At 48.0% G+C, this 16,775-nt stretch overlaps 1 protein-coding gene across 1 annotated transcript; it reads left to right on the top strand.

Annotated features, from left to right (window-relative positions):
• Positions 1-249: 249 nt before the first annotated feature.
• Positions 250-3,229, top strand: LOC138239441 (butyrophilin subfamily 3 member A1-like). Its single transcript, XM_069191438.1, has 3 exons — positions 250-276; positions 1,462-1,488; positions 2,115-3,229. The coding sequence occupies exons 1-3, from the start codon at positions 258-260 to the stop codon at positions 2,618-2,620; spliced, it is 552 nt and encodes a 183-aa protein (XP_069047539.1). The 5' UTR covers positions 250-257; the 3' UTR covers positions 2,621-3,229.
• The last annotated feature ends 13,546 nt before the right edge of the window (positions 3,230-16,775 follow it).

The following is a 16,775-nucleotide window of genomic DNA, read 5'->3' as shown; positions in this document are numbered from 1 at the left end:
CTGTTATCAGTGCTAGTGAATTCATTTTGTAAGTGATCCAGGAAAAGCAACTTTGCTGAAAGACTAGCTGCTCACCCACACTCACCCTCAGGTAAGATCAAGGACAGGTGTGTCTGTGAGGAAGCTCCACAGTACCTGCCTGATTATGTCACGGACTCCAGCCCTTTCCCTATGAGCGACCCCTGAGTGAACCACAACAGACTTGGAATTGACCTATGGGAATTACTGGCTCTGCTCCCCCACTTGTCTTCAATCCGATGAAGACCAAACTCCAAGGTGGGTGTGTCATCTCTACTTCATATTCCTACAGCTTGTTTCCCCTGTGCATCCTTTCAATGGCAATGAGTTCTTCATTCCCTCTGTCATCCATGGCCACAGGTCACAGGACCTGATCACACTCAGACCTCAGCTGCAGTGTCTTGATCGGGGAGGTGCACCAAGAGGTAGTGCTGGGAACCTCCTGATCTCAAGACCACCAAGTCCTAAACATGATATGAGTAGCTTTCGATATATCTGCTTTATCTCAGACTCTCACATTAACAGATGCTTTGTGGGTTAGCAGACAGAGATCAGCACTCTTTCAGACAAACAGGGACCATGCTGTGCTTGTTCTGCTAAACTGGCCTCAGTCCCCTGTCCTTTCAAAGCCCTGAGTATGTGGTTAGAGAATACGGGTCAGTTGCAGTTTCAGTTCTTATTAAAAAGTACTGTGTACTTTCACGTGTAGCAGGGCAGGTTCTTCAGGTTTTTTCACCGAATGCCAGCACAGCTCCTACGCTAGTAGGACTTGACAAAGTATCGTATCTCTGTATCTCAGGATGGCTGCCAGGTCGGAGAAGACTGGGTAATGATGTCTTGGGAACAGGAGACTGTGGCAGACCAACTAAAGAGGAACTGCAGTTACAGCCAACCTGCCAGTATAGGCCACTATACAAGCTAGAATCACTTGCCAATAGCCACACTAGCTGTGTGGTTGGTTAATTGATGAAAGGTTTAGAATGTCACATTCTCACATAGGTCTGGTTAAGCTGGTATATAGAGGTTTTACACGGTGGTGGTGTAGCAGAGCTAGTTCAGACCCGGTGACGTCATCGCCCTCCCTGCGCGTAGCAGGGACCTCAGCTGCCTGGGCTGAGGGAGGTCTCCTTTAGCTCATGCAGCTGGTTCCCTGTTACGTTACGCTGGAGACCCAGGTTCGCGCCCCTGGTGCTGTGGGATGAAACAGGGTGCTGGAGGGCACGAGACCGCGTGGAACCAAGACAGTCACACTTGTAGTGGTGGCCGATTTGTTTTTAGTGTCTCTCTTGCTTGGCCGGAAAAGGCCAACTCAAACCCTCCTGGGCCTCTCAGCTCACGTGTGTGTGTAGAGAGCATTGTACCAGACCCTTGACCCAGGAAGTGAACTGAGGCAGTGCACTATAGCGGAAGTATTCTGATCCCTGTCTTCTGTTTTTCCTGCAGGCCTAGACTCTGTGAGCAAATACGCAAGTAAGTGGAGTCCCTTCTTTTCCTGTGATCCTTGTGTTTTCCTCACACTCTTGGAATCTTTCCCTAGGGTATTTCTTCCCTCTGTGAGGCTTGAGGCTGAGCCTGTGGTGAAGGCAGGGGTGGGTAAAGGCTCTAGTCCTTTCCTGATCCCCAGGTCACTTGGTGCATTCCTGTTTTACTGAACGTCACTGAATATCGCAGCCTGTAGCAGGGCCAAATTCCACCAACAAGCCCTGGAAACTAATGCAACCATGTACAAAACACCAATACACATATATGCACCCATAGACTAACACATTCATGTATCAAGACATTAGTTACATAGGAAAACACCAAACCCTAGTGCATTAACACAGTAATGCATCAACAACCAAATGCATTAATATGCCAACACTTCTATACTTACACAGTAATACAGTAATGCAGTAATACCCCGTTGATTCAAGCACTAATGTACTACAGGACACGTTGTCATTGGGAATGTGCTGTTTTAATGCAGCAGTGATCTGCTGATATGCTCCCGCCCTAAGGCTTCATGAGTCTGGGGGGGCCTCTCTGTGTCTGGGGTTCCTCTCCTGTACTCTCCCCGCTCTCAGGACTAAGCAGTTGAATTGAATTCCCTACAGCCAGTATCCAGCTGGACCCCGAAACCGCCCACCCCTGCCTGATCATGTCCGAAGACGGGAGAGGGGTACAAGCCTGCACCCGGCGCCAGCCCCTGCCCCAGGGTCCCCAGCGCTTCAACCGGGTGTACTTCGTCCTGGGGTGCACAGCCTTCTCCTTGGGACGCCACTACTGGGAGGTGGAGGTAGGCTCCAAGAAGCTCTGGAGGGTGGGGCTCTTCCGCAGCTCCGCGCCCCGAAATGGGGTGATTCCAGACGAGGCGTTCTGGCTCTTGGAGGGAGACGGAGACATCCTTAGTGTGAAAGGCAAGAGAGATGCCCCTCTCCTCTCCACCCACGTGCCCCGGACCGTGGGTGTGTTCTTGGACTGGGATGGGGGCATCCTCTCCTTCTATGATGCTGAACGAGGGGCGACACCCCTCTGCACGCTGACAGACAGCTTCTCCGAAGAGCTGTACCCCGTCTTCTCCCCAGGACTGAAGAATGATGGGCAGCTGCTCCTCTGCTGACCGGGGAATGGAGATGAGACTCAGGGGAGGAGTCTGCTGCTGACCAGGGAGTGGAGATGAGACTCAGGGGAGGAGTCTGCTGCTGACCAGGGAGTGGAGATGAGACTCAGGGGAGGAGTCTGCTGCTGACCGGGGAGTGGAGATGAGACTCAGGGGAGGAGTCTGCTGCTGACCGGAGAGTGGAGATGAGACTCAGGGGAGGAGTCTGCTGCTGACCAGGGAGTGGAGATGAGACTCAGGGGAGGAGTCTGCTGCTGACCAGGGAGTGGAGATGAGACTCAGGGGAGGAGTCTACTGCCCAGTGGCAACTGGAGATGAGGCTCAAGGGCGGAGTCTGCTGTTTACTGTGGACTGGAGACAAGGCTCAGGGGCAGAGTCTGCTGCTTACCGGGGACTAGTCTTCTCCCCAGGACTAAAGAATGTTGGGCAGCTGCTGCTCCTCGATATAAGACAGTTCTCTCCTTTTTTAATCTTATGCTACTGAAAGAGTTCTGATTGAGTAATGTATTGTTGTTATATTGCATGAGTGCTGGATATATCATTTGTTTATGAACTCTTGTTGTACAATACTAATTCCCTTAAGGGCAATAAAAATTAATTCAAATTCAATTCCAATGAATTCATTCACTAGGGGGATTGTGGGTGATTGGAGGTACTGGACTTCACCGGGTGAAGTGACACACAGCAGCCCCACTGCACGCAGATCAGGGCGGCAAAGAGGAACTGCTGCACCAGGGGGATTATCATTGGTCATAATTCCTATTCCCACAGCATGTTTCCCCTGTGCATTCTCTCAATGGCAATGAGTTCTTCATTCCCTCTGTCATCCATGGCCACAGGCTACAGGACCTGATCACATCCACACCTCAACTGCAGAACAGGACAGGATGTTCAGTGTCTTGTAGGACCTGATCACACTCAGACCTCAGCTGTAGGGCTCTGCAGGACCAGAAGTTCAGTGTCTGGTAGGACCTGATCACACTCAGACCTCAGCTGTGGAGCTCTGCAGGACAGGAAGTTCAGTGTCTGGTAGGACCTGATCACACTCAGACCTCAACTGTAGAGCTGTGCAGGACAGGACAGGATGTTCAGTATCTGGTAGGACCTGATCACACTCAGACCTCAGCTGCAATGTCTTGATAATACTTGCAATACTTGTTTTATAATGTGCTGACCAAAATAGTCTACAGTAAATGCCATCTGCCAGGTGTTTGCCTAGCTTTGAATTTTATCTTGGTCTTCTTACGTTTCATGTGCAGCTCCTACAGTGTTTGCTAATCCTCCTATTTTGCTATCGCCTGCAAGCCTGACTGGTTCACTAACTACCCCAGAATCTGGTTCCCTGATTTGAATGCAGGAGGGAAGTGCCTGTAATTTGAGTTAATCTGTCACGGTGTAGCAGAGCCTCGTGGCACAAGGGGCTCTTATCTCCAGCACAGGAAAACAGCACCACACAGTGAACCACAGCTCAGCTCTGCCAGCTCTTTCAACTTAACTCCTTCAGTCCTCTGGCTTTTTCAAACACAGGCAAAATTCCAAATTGCCATCCCAGTCTTTTTCTCTGGATCTCTCCCACTCTCCCTTCCCGGTTCCCAGGCAAGACGTTTTTGTCCTTGACAATGTCTCCCAAGCCTGTCTCGGCTTCTGATATCTAGCCCATGGAATCTTGCAATGAGACGCCATATCCCTTTATTCACATGTGATCACCTGCTAGAGCTGCAGCATTTGTTTCTCACGTTTTGCTCTTAACTTTGTTCTGTTTTGTCTCTCAAACTCCTGGTACTTAATGTAACTACCTGGTCTTTTTCCTTTAAATCAGGATCCCTTGCAGGCATCTCTGTTCAGAGCTGAACAGGTTCATTAGCCTGTCAGTCTTGGGACACTCCTCTGAGCCCAGGAGTGCTTCTGGCTGCCCTTTCCTGAACAGAAACTGCACATGTGCTTTGTTTCCCAGATGTGCATGTGAATGTGTTTCACCATTCCAGCAAAACGAACGGGGGAGGAGCGTCTCTCGCCTCACCTCTGCGGTGGTCCACACCTCTCGGGCCTCTTACTTTCCCCCCAGAACGCCCAGACCCCCGCCGCGCCCCTGCCCAGCGAGCCCAGCCACTACGATCTCACCACGCTGTCGTTCGGAGACCTGAGGGCCATGCTGACCGCGCTACACAGACGCCTGGAGGAGGTGTGCACACAGGAGCTGCAGAGGGCCTGGAGACCAGGTGGGTCTGAGTGGAGAGCAAGTGGTCCATCACTCTCCTGGGTTCCCTCTCTCCTGGAGACTGAGCAGCACTGAGCCCATAGCAGCGGGAACTGGAGCTCTTTGCACAGGGTAGCTTTACCATTAACGTTCGGGAGGGATGACAGCAGCCAAGTTCAATCAGCCTCAGCTGCCTGCAATGTGCAATCAGTCATGATGTCATTTCCTCCCTTATACATCATTTATACTGAACGTGATCCCCTTGTCTCCCTCACATTCCTCTTGTATATCCCTTCTGCCCCCCGGCTCCACCTCTGCAGCTGCCCCTGGGACACACCTCAATCTGCGGGGGGTCCTAGACCCTCATCCTCTTCATCCTGTGGTCAGGAGGTCTGCCCTCAGCCAAGAGTTTTGAGCAAAAAGTATTGTAAATTAAGATACCCAAGTAACCTCTCAATACGCCTGATTCTTGCCTGTTATCAGTGCTAGTGAATTCATTTTGTAAGTGATCCAGGAAAAGCAAATTTGCTGAAAGACTAGCTGCTCACCCACACTCACCCTCAGGTAAGATCAAGGACAGGTGTGTCTGTGAGGAAGCTCCACAGCACCTGCCTGATTATGTCACGGACTCCAGCCCTTTCCCTATGAGCGACCCCTGAGTGAACCACAACAGACCTGGAATTGACCTATGGGAATTACTGGCTCTGCTCCCAAACTTGTCTTCAATCCGATGAAGACCAAACTCCAAGGTGGGTGTGTCATCTCTACTTCATATTCCTACAGCATGTTTCCCCTGTTCATCCTCTCAATGGCAATGAGTTCTTCATTCCCTCTGTCATCCATGGCCACAGGTCACAGGACCTGATAACACTCAGACCTCAACTGCAGGACAGGACAGGATGTTCAGTGTCTTGTAGGACCTGATCACATTCACACCTCAACTGCAGGACAGGACAGCATGGCCGGTGTCTTATAGGACCTGATCATAGACCTCAGCTGTAGGGCTCTGCAGGACAGGACAGGATGTTCAGTGTCTTGTAGGACCTGATCACACTCAGACCTCAGCTGCAGTGTCTTGATCGGGGAGGTGCACCAAGAGGTAGTGCTGGGAACCTCCTGATCTCAAGACCACCAAGTCCTAAACATGATATGAGTAGCTTTCGATATATCTGCTTTATCTCAGACTCTCACATTAACAGATGCTTTGTGGGTTTGCAGACAGAGATCAGCACTCTTTCAGACAAACAGGGACCATGCTGTGCTTGTTCTGCTAAACTGGCCTCAGTCCCCTGTCCTTTCAAAGCCCTGAGTATGTGGTTAGAGAATACGGGTCAGTTGCAGTTTCATGTTCTTATTAAAAAGTACTGTGTACTTTCACGTGTAGCAGGGCAGGTTCTTCAGGTTTTTTCACCGAATGCCAGCATAGCTCCCACGCTAGTAGGACTTTACAAAGTATCGTATCTCTATATCTTAGGATGGCTGCCAGGTCGGAGAAGACTGGGTAATGATGTCTTGGGAACAGGAGACTGTGGCAGACCAACTAAAGAGAGGGCTGCAGTTACAGCCAACCTGCCAGTATAGGCCACTATACAAGCTAGAATCACTTGCCAATAGCCACACTAGCTGTGTCTCATGTCATGGTTGGTTAATTGATGAAAGGTTTAGAATGTCACATTCTCACATGGGTGTGGTAAACTGGTATAAAGAGGATTTACATGGTGCTGGTGTAGGGGAGCTAGTTCGGACCCCATGCCTGGGCTGAGGGAGGTCTCCTTTAGCTCATGCAGCTGGTTCCCTGTTACGTTACGCTGGAGACCCAGGTTCGCGCCCCTGGTGCTGTGGGATGAAACAGGGTGCTGGAGGGCATGAGACCGCGTGGAACCAAGACAGTCACACTTGTGGTGGTGGCCGATTTGTTTTTAGTGTCTCTCTTGCTTGGCCGGAAAAGGCCAACTCGAACCCTCCTGGGCCTCTCAGCTCACGCGTGTGTGTAGAGAGCATTGTACCAGACCCTTGACCCAGGAAGTGAACTGAGGCAGTGCACTATAGCGGAAGTATTCTGATCCCTGTCTTCTGTTTTTCCTGCAGGCCTAGACTCTGTGAGCAAATACGCAAGTAAGTGGAGTCCCTTCTTTTCCTGTGATCCTTGTGTTTTCCTCACACTCTTGGAATCTTTCCCTAGGGTATTTCTTCCCTCTGTGAGGCTTGAGGCTGAGCCTGTGGTGAAGGCAGGGGTGGGTAAAGGCTCTAGTCCTTTCCTGATCCCCAGGTCACTTGGTGCATTCCTGTTTTACTGAACGTCACTGAATATCGCAGCCTGTAGCAGGGCCAAATTCCACCAACAAGCCCTGGAAACTAATGCAACCATGTACAAAACACCAATACACATATATGCACCAATAGGCTGACACATTCATGTATCAAGACATTAGTAACATAGGAAAACACCAAACCCTAGTGCATTAACACAGTAATGCATCAACAGCTAAATGCATTAATATGCCAACACTTCTATACTTACACACTAATACAGTCATTGTGACTGTCGCAGCTCTGCACGGGCTCATGCCTTTGTGGCTCCACCCTGCCTGTTCGTCCTGCAACACCTGGGGCATCAACCCAGGTCTCCGGTGTAATGCATCAGGGAACCAGCCGCATGAGCTAAAGGAGACCTCCCCCAGCCCAGCTAAGCGCAGGGAGGGCGATGACGTCACTGTGCCCCAATGAGAAACGGCCGCAGCTAAAACACAGCATATCAAAAGAACAGGAACGCGAGGAGGCACGAGAGTATTCCAGAATATAGTCTGTCTAAAAGCATCAGCATGCGTAGGTTGCAAAGGAACAGGGAAAGGTTCATTCCAAGCTGAAAAGAAACGACGTTTCGGCTGTGGAGTTCTTCGGGTGTCACCCGGCCCCGCATGGAATAAACCTTCACTTGTTCCAGTTGCAGAATACAGTCTGTCTGCCGCTGAAGCCAGAGTCTGGCCTGTCTCGGTGTGGTCGTGTCCAGACGCAGAGGACACAGTGGCACATTCGCAATGTTTGTCCTTCTGGATTAAGCGTCAAACCTCCCTCCCACTCGGGCGTGGATGACCGATCCGTTTTGGAGGAATGCCAACGCGGGTTGGGGCCCGGTTCGGAGCCGGTATGGAGGCTTCACTTCCGCGTTGGTTCTGAAGACGCCCGCTGGGTCGACGCTGAATGTTTGCGGATCTCAGAAGTCAAAACAGTATTTTGTAAATATATATATTGACGGAAAAGTACTGACATTTCCGTCTTTCTTTAACATGTTGTTTTTAACTGATCAAGTATTAGGGCAGCTCTTGTCCTGAAAAACCAGCAGTCCCTGACTCCGTTCCTGTGACCTGTAGTCCAGGGTTTTTTTCTCCAACCCAAGTAGGCAATTAAACAATTAACCTAATACCTTTCTAAATGAGACAATAAGTAGGAATCCCCTTAATGTATTTTTCAGTTGATTCATTCACTGAAATAATCACTTTATTACTGTAACGGATACCCATAAATCATCTCGGACCCAGGTTAGAATTGTTACAGAGCCAATTAAATCATTAGACCAATTCTGTAATTAAGATCTGAGGTGGAAAAGATCAGAGGACACCAGGCGTTCTGGGAACTGAGTCTGAGACCCCTGTTGCGTTGAACAATCTTGAGCTCTTCCAATTCACTGCCTCTGCAACAGCCCGCAGACTGACCGACGAGCGCTTTGTGATCCAAACACGTTCGGATTAGCTCTGTGAAGTCAGCCCCCCTACAGACAGCACAAACAATTAAACCCACCTCATCCGGTAGTGCTGTGTTTGTGCCGGTTTTTGCCGTTAAAAATAACTTCCCAGCTGCTTTCGTTCCTGAAACATAGCGCCTTGTTTTTCGGGTGATCACGTGACCATACACGGTGACCTTGACCTCCAGTGACCCTGTGTGCCGAGTTCAAGCGTCTGTTACCGGTGCGAGAGTAACAGGTCTGCAGTTTTATTTCTATGTTTGGCTGGGTGTGGGGCGGCGGTTGATTTTGCTTTTTATACCAGTATCTTCAGTGCGTCTGTGTGAACAGGAAAATTAAAATTGTCACCAATATCATACCCTAATCAGAAGAGCTGCCGATGTAACCTTAAAAGGCGAACATTGGCGAGCAAATGTGCAACTGTATGTTCTTCAAAAGAGGTTTTAACTAGCACCTCTTAATATTTCGTAGCTACGTTGTCTAATTTAAACCTCTAAAACTAGAAGAAAATATATTGTAACGCAACGGGGGCTCGGGCGGGCGCCCTTGCCGCATTAGGTCGGCCCAAAGTATAGGTGGCTCGAACCCGGGACTTCCGCGTCTCTCTGCAGCGACCTAGCCCCGTGAGCCAAAGAGAGATCTCTCTACAGCCTAGTAGCTGTGGTCCTGCTATCACAGGGAAGGGCGGTGACGTCACCCGCTCTGGTACGCCGGCTCTTACACACACTGCTTGTCGGCCGTAAGCGTTACAATATAAATACAGAGTTTCAGGAGGTTGAAAACACGATTGCTGAGACTTCGACGCCGGGTGAAGTCAGAGAAAGAGATTAATTAAGTTAATTAAGTGTTCAAAAATCCTTTGCCCAAAACTGAGGGGGCGGGACAGTTCAGTTGAGGGGGCGCCGGGTTTGCCTACTATAACTAAGGCGCACAAACTCGAGCCGAAAGTCGTTCACTGAGGGCAATGTTTCTGTCTCTGAGCAGAGGATACGTGAGGTTGAGTTTGTCACGAACGCTGACATCACATTTGTTCTCTGAGACTCGCTTTGTTCCTCTTCGTCAGCAGCTGCGAGCGGTTTGATGAGAGATAGGATATAGGACTTATCAGGTCACTGTACTGTTTTCATCAGATAATCTTTGTTATGAAGAACATTTCTATGGCCATGAGTCATGATTACCTCAATGTTCGTCCGTGTAAGGTTCAAAACATTTCTCGCACCGGTAACAGACGGTCTGTCACGAAGAATTATCACGCAGATTCATCGTACGCCTTAATTCTGTCAGCCATACAGGAATTACACTCTGCATCTTAAAATACATTCAATATCGCGTATTTAACATTCAGAATTATTTGTAATGCCCAGAAACAAGTTTAAATATGTGTGTGTGTGTGTGTGTGTTTTGGAATGCCATGTGTTGGAATCAGTAAGGGAGCAGAGATGGTCACGGTTTTGCTCACAATACAGTGTTGTTTAGTACCGTACGTGGTGACTGTAATGTACTGAAACCCTCTGACTTCCAAACAAAAGTCAGCTGGTGTCCCCTTGACGAGCCAGAAACACGCCGGGGAGGGGGACACTTTACTGTGAACACGGTGAACTCGCCGGGTAGACAACAGGGAAAGCTCGCTAAGAGCATAAGAAAAGTCACAGGCGAAAGGAGACCGCTTGGCCCGTCTTAATTGCTCAGGTTTTCGGTATTAATCTGAGCGTCTCGTCCAGCCGTTTCTTGACAGAGGTCATACACTAGCCGAGTCGCGCCTTCCCGACTCCTCGCATCAGCCTCTCCGAGCTCAGCGCTTCCCATCTCATCCCCTTTTCAGTTTGGCGAGCCGCCTCTATCTCTCTGCACTTGTCTTCAGTATTCGTCGTTTGCCCACTCGTGAATTTGACCTACTGTAGACCCCTTTCCGTTTCTTTTGCCGCTCCCACGTTGATAAAAGTTAAAAAATGGCGGTGGTCGCCGTACAGACAGATTCACCGGCCGCGATGGGGACAGACCACCGCGGGGGACAGGTCGCTGACGGACAGACCACCTCCGAGGGACCCCGGGTTCGGCGGCAGCTTCAATCCGAAGGAAACCAGAACCTCTTCAGCTGCGGCTGTTTTGCATCCAGAGCGCGTTTCTCAAGCAAACGAGTGGCCGCAGCGCCTAGCTCCGTCAGCGGTGCGCCCTAAAAAAATAGAACTTTGTCAATGGTCAGATAACTACAAAACCCCGAATTCATAGTTCCTGCATCGAACTGTTTGATGTGCTGGAGGGCTATCCATCCAGGAACGACACATTTAGTGTCTACGTTATTGGGTGTCAACATTATTACGATCTTGTTTGCTCAGGTGGACCGATTCCTTGCAGTAGTTTATCCTTATACTTACAATCGTTATGTAACTAGGGCAGTAGTTCTAGAAGTTGTGCTTTCTGTTGGTTTTACAACTACTTTTTCTTAACGAGTCAGAACCTCATTCTGCCATCGATGTAGCTGCAAAAATGAACAGGTTTGGTATTTTGTGACGGATTCAGTTTGTGCTTAATGAATTCATGCTTAAATGAAAGCTTCTGAATCAGAGATTGTGGTTAGTCAATTCTTCAATCAATGCTTATGATTCACAAATTGAGTTTGTGCTTAATTAATTTATACTTAGGTTATACTTCTGATTCACAGATTCCTGACAGCATAAAAACTGACTGATCCAGTTTCCAGGCCGCTCAGAGGAGCTGACCTCAATGTGCTTCTGACATCCCTTTAAAAATTGCTAAATATGAAACAAAATCTGAGCTGCTTCTAACTTATCATCACAGAGCGCTGTGTTAGACCAGTCAGATCACTAATCCTAGAGCCCTTGTGACTCACAAATCAACCCTGAACTTTGCACATTGAAACACATTTACACCCGTGGTTTGCAAAAGTAAATATCAACAACTTAGGAGAAAATTAAGTTCCCACTACTTCACATGTAAAAGCTACAACTCATTCACAAGGTCTGTGAACTTGAACACACACAGCACAGTGTAGTTAAAAGTAATTCAGAAGTCGAAGACCCTTTTCACTGCCATCTGTCACTTGTCACTTGTTCTACAGCTGGGGAAATACTATCTCATTGTCATCACTTGAATAAACATCTGAGTACTGGTCCATAATGGAAACCACTAAGTAATCCCAAGGAGAGAGCCGTCATTGTGGTGAAAACAGCTTTGTATAGTGAAATGCAGGCGTTGATATACACGCTGTGTTGTAGTGAAAATTTATAAATATTGAGCTCCCGTATAGCGAGGGGTGAGTGTACATTGTTTCTCATTTATTTTCTCCAGTTATTGCATTAAATCCATCCACTCGTCCGTTATGTCCATCAGAGAAATGGGTTCTTGAAATGCAAGATAAATGTAAAGGCATCTGGCCATCATTGTGCACAGCACTTCCATTCCAATACTGGCGAAGAGAAACGCTGATGCTGATGTCGTACACCAGCATGAGCACAGCTCAGACTGACCTCAGAGGGCCTGCAGGCCCCAGAGTCCTGCCCCACCTGCCCTGCTCTGGACTGAGTCTCTGGTTCGTGCGGATCTTCTGTCAATGGAAGCAAACCCCTCCCAACCCTCGGTCAGATCACCAGCTGGGTCGCTCCCTCTCTCGGGTCGGCATAGTGTAGGGCATAGAACCTCCGGCTTTCCTGGCCATCCTGCTTCCCGCTATCGTGACAGCCCTGTCCAAATAACTGCTCTATTTGAATATGTTCCTGGCGTCACAGCCAGGAAACCCTAAACTCTGGTATCAATTTGCTCTGCGTGGTTGGTGTCAGTCCACTGCGAAGCGAGAGCCACAGAGGACAGCACTCAAGAAATCAGGTCAGTATCATCATCATGATCATTAGTAGCAGTAGCAGTAGAGAGAGTACTCTCTATTTATTTTGGTTCATTTAAAATGTTCTTTATGGATTCAGAAACTCAGATGATCAGAAAAGTCATATCTGTAATTTGAACAGGTCTACTTCAGTCGTATACTGTTTGCCTAATTTATTTATGGATATTGGGTTAATCCAATAATTTGGTCTCTCTGTATTAATTTTAAAGGGTTCCTCAGTGTCATGGTTAGCTGTTGATGAGCAAATTGTTGGGACAGTGTTGTCTGACTGATTGATCGCTGTCATTTTGTAAAATTCTGATTGTCTGAGTGGTAAAAGACACACAACTGTTTCAGTTTCAGACACGCCCAGCGCAATCGCGGTCAATGAGGACACGATGAGCCACTCGGAGTAGCAGGTAAGGTGACAGAAAGCCCCCTCACAGACAGACGGGTTCGAGAAACTGGGTGTCTTTTCGTTTTCACTAGAGGTGACGCGTTCCGAGTCCTCTCAGTGAACAAGCAAGCAGTTTTCAGAGGAGGGTGTACTGGAATGAGGGTTTCAGTGGGACAGCCAGGACGAACCAGGCTATTCAGAGCAGAACCTCAACTTCCTCTCCTCATCTAATTTTTAATTCACATTGTGCGCTCTTTCCCATTCCCACGCCTTTACTGAGAACGACACAGGTGGTCCACAGAAAACCACAGCTGCAGCATGAGTATGGGGGGAAAGCTCACAGATTTGTTCAGGTGTCTGAACCAGCCTGGACTAGTGTCAAAACACTTCTCCCCAAAACCTGAGGGATGGACAACATTTCCACTTCAATTAGTTGACGTGATGATTCATGATGGTGATGATGAGGATATAATCAGGGAGCATTTGGTATTTGTAGAGCCTTCTTGGTATTTGTAGAGCAGTGCTCTGTCAAACACTCAGCACAGCTCCCTCTCAAGGGGGTGGGTTAATTCCCATTCCCCTGTGAGTTTGTCCCCCTGTGGGCTCCCAGCCCTCGTCAGAGGCCAGCCTGCAATGGGACAGGGCAGCACGGCTGTGGGTCTATCGCTCCACCAACAACGGGATCTCAGTGCCTGAATGAATACTGTCCCCGTTTCCCACTCCAACCTGTTCTATTGTACTCCCTCCATAAAGAGCTTCTGGCTGTCCATGCGAGGCTGGTTCCCCTAAGCTGCAACAGATCGTCTGAAAGGCTCTTCCTTTTCATTAGGTCTCGTAATCATAAATATCGATCCCTGAATCTCATCCAGCTGTTTGTTTAGGAGATCATACGTCCCTCGTATAATGAGACACATTAGTCATTAGGTTTTTGTAAGAAGACTGGTGTTCCTGTTGCAATGCGACTGCTATGCATTTCCTACTATGACACCCTATAGCATGGGTGTGTATCCCATAGCAAAACAGAAGTAGCTCCCAACCAGACCCGATCAAGGCGCTGCACTCTAAACTCACAATAGTGTTGCCACTAGAGGGCGCCAAAACAGCGTCATGACTGATGTGTGCGTTTACTGCTTCAGCTGCTGCTCTAGAATAGCCTGTTCTGTCACAATATTAGTGTCTTGTGCGCACATTGTTCCAAAGCAGCTGGAAAATTATTTTTGTAGAACGTAATACAAAAAAGTGACCTTTTGCTTGGTAGTGTTTGTAAAATGTCATCCAAAAAGGCTACTTCCCGAAAAAGGCCAGTCTGGCCAACCATCTGTGCAACCTGCGCCAGACACCCACATCCCTTTGTGCAAAGACAACTTCCCTATTCCATACTTGCCCCTTAGAATCCTGTTTGCTTGACTCAAATTTCTCAAACATCTTTTATCTAGACGTGTTGTTCAGCTTTGGACTCTTTTAAAGCCCCAAATTAGTTTTTAGCAGTTAGGTGACCGAACTTTAGCACCACGCCTCTTCTTGCTGTAATCCCAGCATTCTGTTTCTTTTTAATTGCTTCCCCACATCCCCTACACAACCGAGCAGCAGACTGAGGTCATGTTACTCGGCACCTACAGTAGATAAGGCCAGTTCAGTCACCCAAGCTGTGGAGGACACTATGCTTGAATTTCAATCTACATTGAAGCTGTGTATTATTAGGAGGTCATGATTGGTAAGGACCAATTGGAAATTTGGCCAGGACACCGGGGTTACACCCCTACTCTTTTCGAGACGCGCCCTGAGATTTTTAATGACCACAGAGAGTCAGGACCTCGGTTTTACGTCTCATCCGAAGGATGGCGCCTGTTTACAGTACAGTGTCCCCGTCACTATACTGGGGCATTAGGACCCACATGGACCGCAGTGTGAGCACCCCCTACTGGCCCCACTAACACCTCTTCCAGCAGCAACCTTAGTTTTTCCCAGGAGGTCTCCCATCCAGGTACTGACCAGGCTCACACCTGCTTAGCTTCAGTGGGTTGCCAATTGTGAGTTGCAGGGTGATATGGCTGCTGGCCATAATGTTGTCTTCGATTGTAGCAGAAAAGCTGGTCAGAACATTTGTTCTGGCTTTTACTGAATTAGTGGCAGTGTCTGCTCCACTTTCTAATGTCCATGTATCTTCTGCTGCATCTCTGACCTCTTGATTTTCTTACAGGCTTATTTCGTACTTCAGTACTATCCTTATAACTGTTGTTTTTTGCAATTTTACAACAAGTGTAGTGCTTTGAGATACAACTTTTAAAGGTGCTATATAAACTAAAGTCTGTTGCTGTTCTGTTGTTTTTGTCATGAACACCCCAGATCTTTTTGTGTGTAGCTTCCAGGAGGTCGGAGATACACATGCATGTGTGTGCGCATTATGTTTGTTCTTAGTAAATGTTCTGTTACAAGCAACTTCTATCCTCTGGTTCTACCCCCTGAGAGCTCCGTGTCTCTGAGGCTGTTACAGGCATGTCATGTCCCCTCTTTTATCCTGCCCAGAGACAGACATTCCGTGTTCCTGCAGCCAAAGTAGAGACTGGATTGTCCCCAAGGTTTGATTTCCCGTAATACTGGAAGAGAGGTCTTATCAGAAATGCTGCGGAATGAAATCTCTCATGGGGCACAGAGGTCAGGCAGCAGTCTGCCCCCTCCTCACCTGGACTTAGAGATCGTAATTTGCTTTGAGTCTTTTTTTGAGTTTTGTTTCTTGTGACTGGGGACAAGGCGTTTCCTTGCTGGTCATAGCGTGACGATTGTCCCGAGCTGACATATCTCGTGTAAAACAGAAGAAAATGACTGGTACCTGTGAGACCCTGAAACCACCATCTTGATCTGGGGAGTCCTACACTATTCACGTGTTGATTCCAATTCTCCAGACTATCACCATTTTGTAGCCCTCAACGCTGCAAGGATACTCCTGAACACAGGTGTAGAGAGCCGAAGAGAATCACTTGTAAGATCAGACCTGGCAACACACAACACTAAGACACGAAACACTGAAATTATTCTGTTGTCCTCCTCCAGCATCTCCAATCACTGCTTAAGGACTCCTGGCCAAACAAGAAGATGCAGCAGATACCTGGTTTTGCGTTGTTCCTCTCAGGTAGGCTCAGGTCTGCTGAAACATGGAATCATCTGTTTGTCTTCTGATTTGTACCCACCTGATGTGAATCAAGCATTGTATCCAAACCCCAGAATAGACATTCCACAGACTGCCAGTAAGCGTGCAATGTAGCATTTGAAACATACAGTACACTTACAAGAGAATAGGTGTGCACCCAGTAGACAGAGCTAGCTTGTTTAATTCTAATTGTAAAAGATAATTAATCTTTTAAAAATGTTTGATGAATTAGAATGACATTAAAGTAGATTATTCTGACTCCACCAGTGTTACAGCTGACACAAGGAGGAACTGCTGAAGACAGCACATCTCTCACTACAACTATTACATCACATCCAACTGCAGCTTCAACAGAATCACCAGCTAAAACTACTGAACCTCCAACTACTTCTACTGAATTTACAACTAGTGCTGCAGTGCCTACACCCACTGCAGCATCTCCAACTACAAATACTCCAGCATCTCCATCTACAACTTCCACAGCATCTCATTCTCCAACTACTGAAGAACCTACAACTACAACTACTGCCGCATCTCCATCTACAACTACTGAAGCACCTACAACTACAACTTCCACAGCATCTCCACCTACAACTACTGAAGCACCTACAACTACAACTACTGCAGCATCTCCATCTACAACTACTGAAGCACCTACAACTACAACTTCCACAGCATCTCCATCTACAACTACTGAAGCACCTACAACTACAACTTCCACAGCATCTCCATCTACAACTACTGAAGCACCTACAACTACAACTTCCACAGCATCTCCATCTACAACTACTGAAGCACCTACAACTACAACTTCCACAGCATCTCCATCTACA

This window comes from Lepisosteus oculatus, chromosome 6, assembly GCF_040954835.1.
Source record: "Lepisosteus oculatus isolate fLepOcu1 chromosome 6, fLepOcu1.hap2, whole genome shotgun sequence".
NCBI classification, from domain to species: domain Eukaryota; kingdom Metazoa; phylum Chordata; class Actinopteri; order Semionotiformes; family Lepisosteidae; genus Lepisosteus; species Lepisosteus oculatus.
The sequence above is the reverse complement of the archived record's forward strand: the minus strand, read 5'-3'. Positions and strand labels throughout refer to the sequence as shown.

What these genes read in the sequence shown, in the direction of transcription:
- LOC138239441 (XM_069191438.1), top strand. An exon ending in CTCTGTGAGCAAATACGCAA is followed by an intron (nt 1,489 to 2,114) that starts GTAAGTGGAGTC and finishes AATTCCCTACAG; the next exon opens with CCAGTATCCAGCTGGACCCC.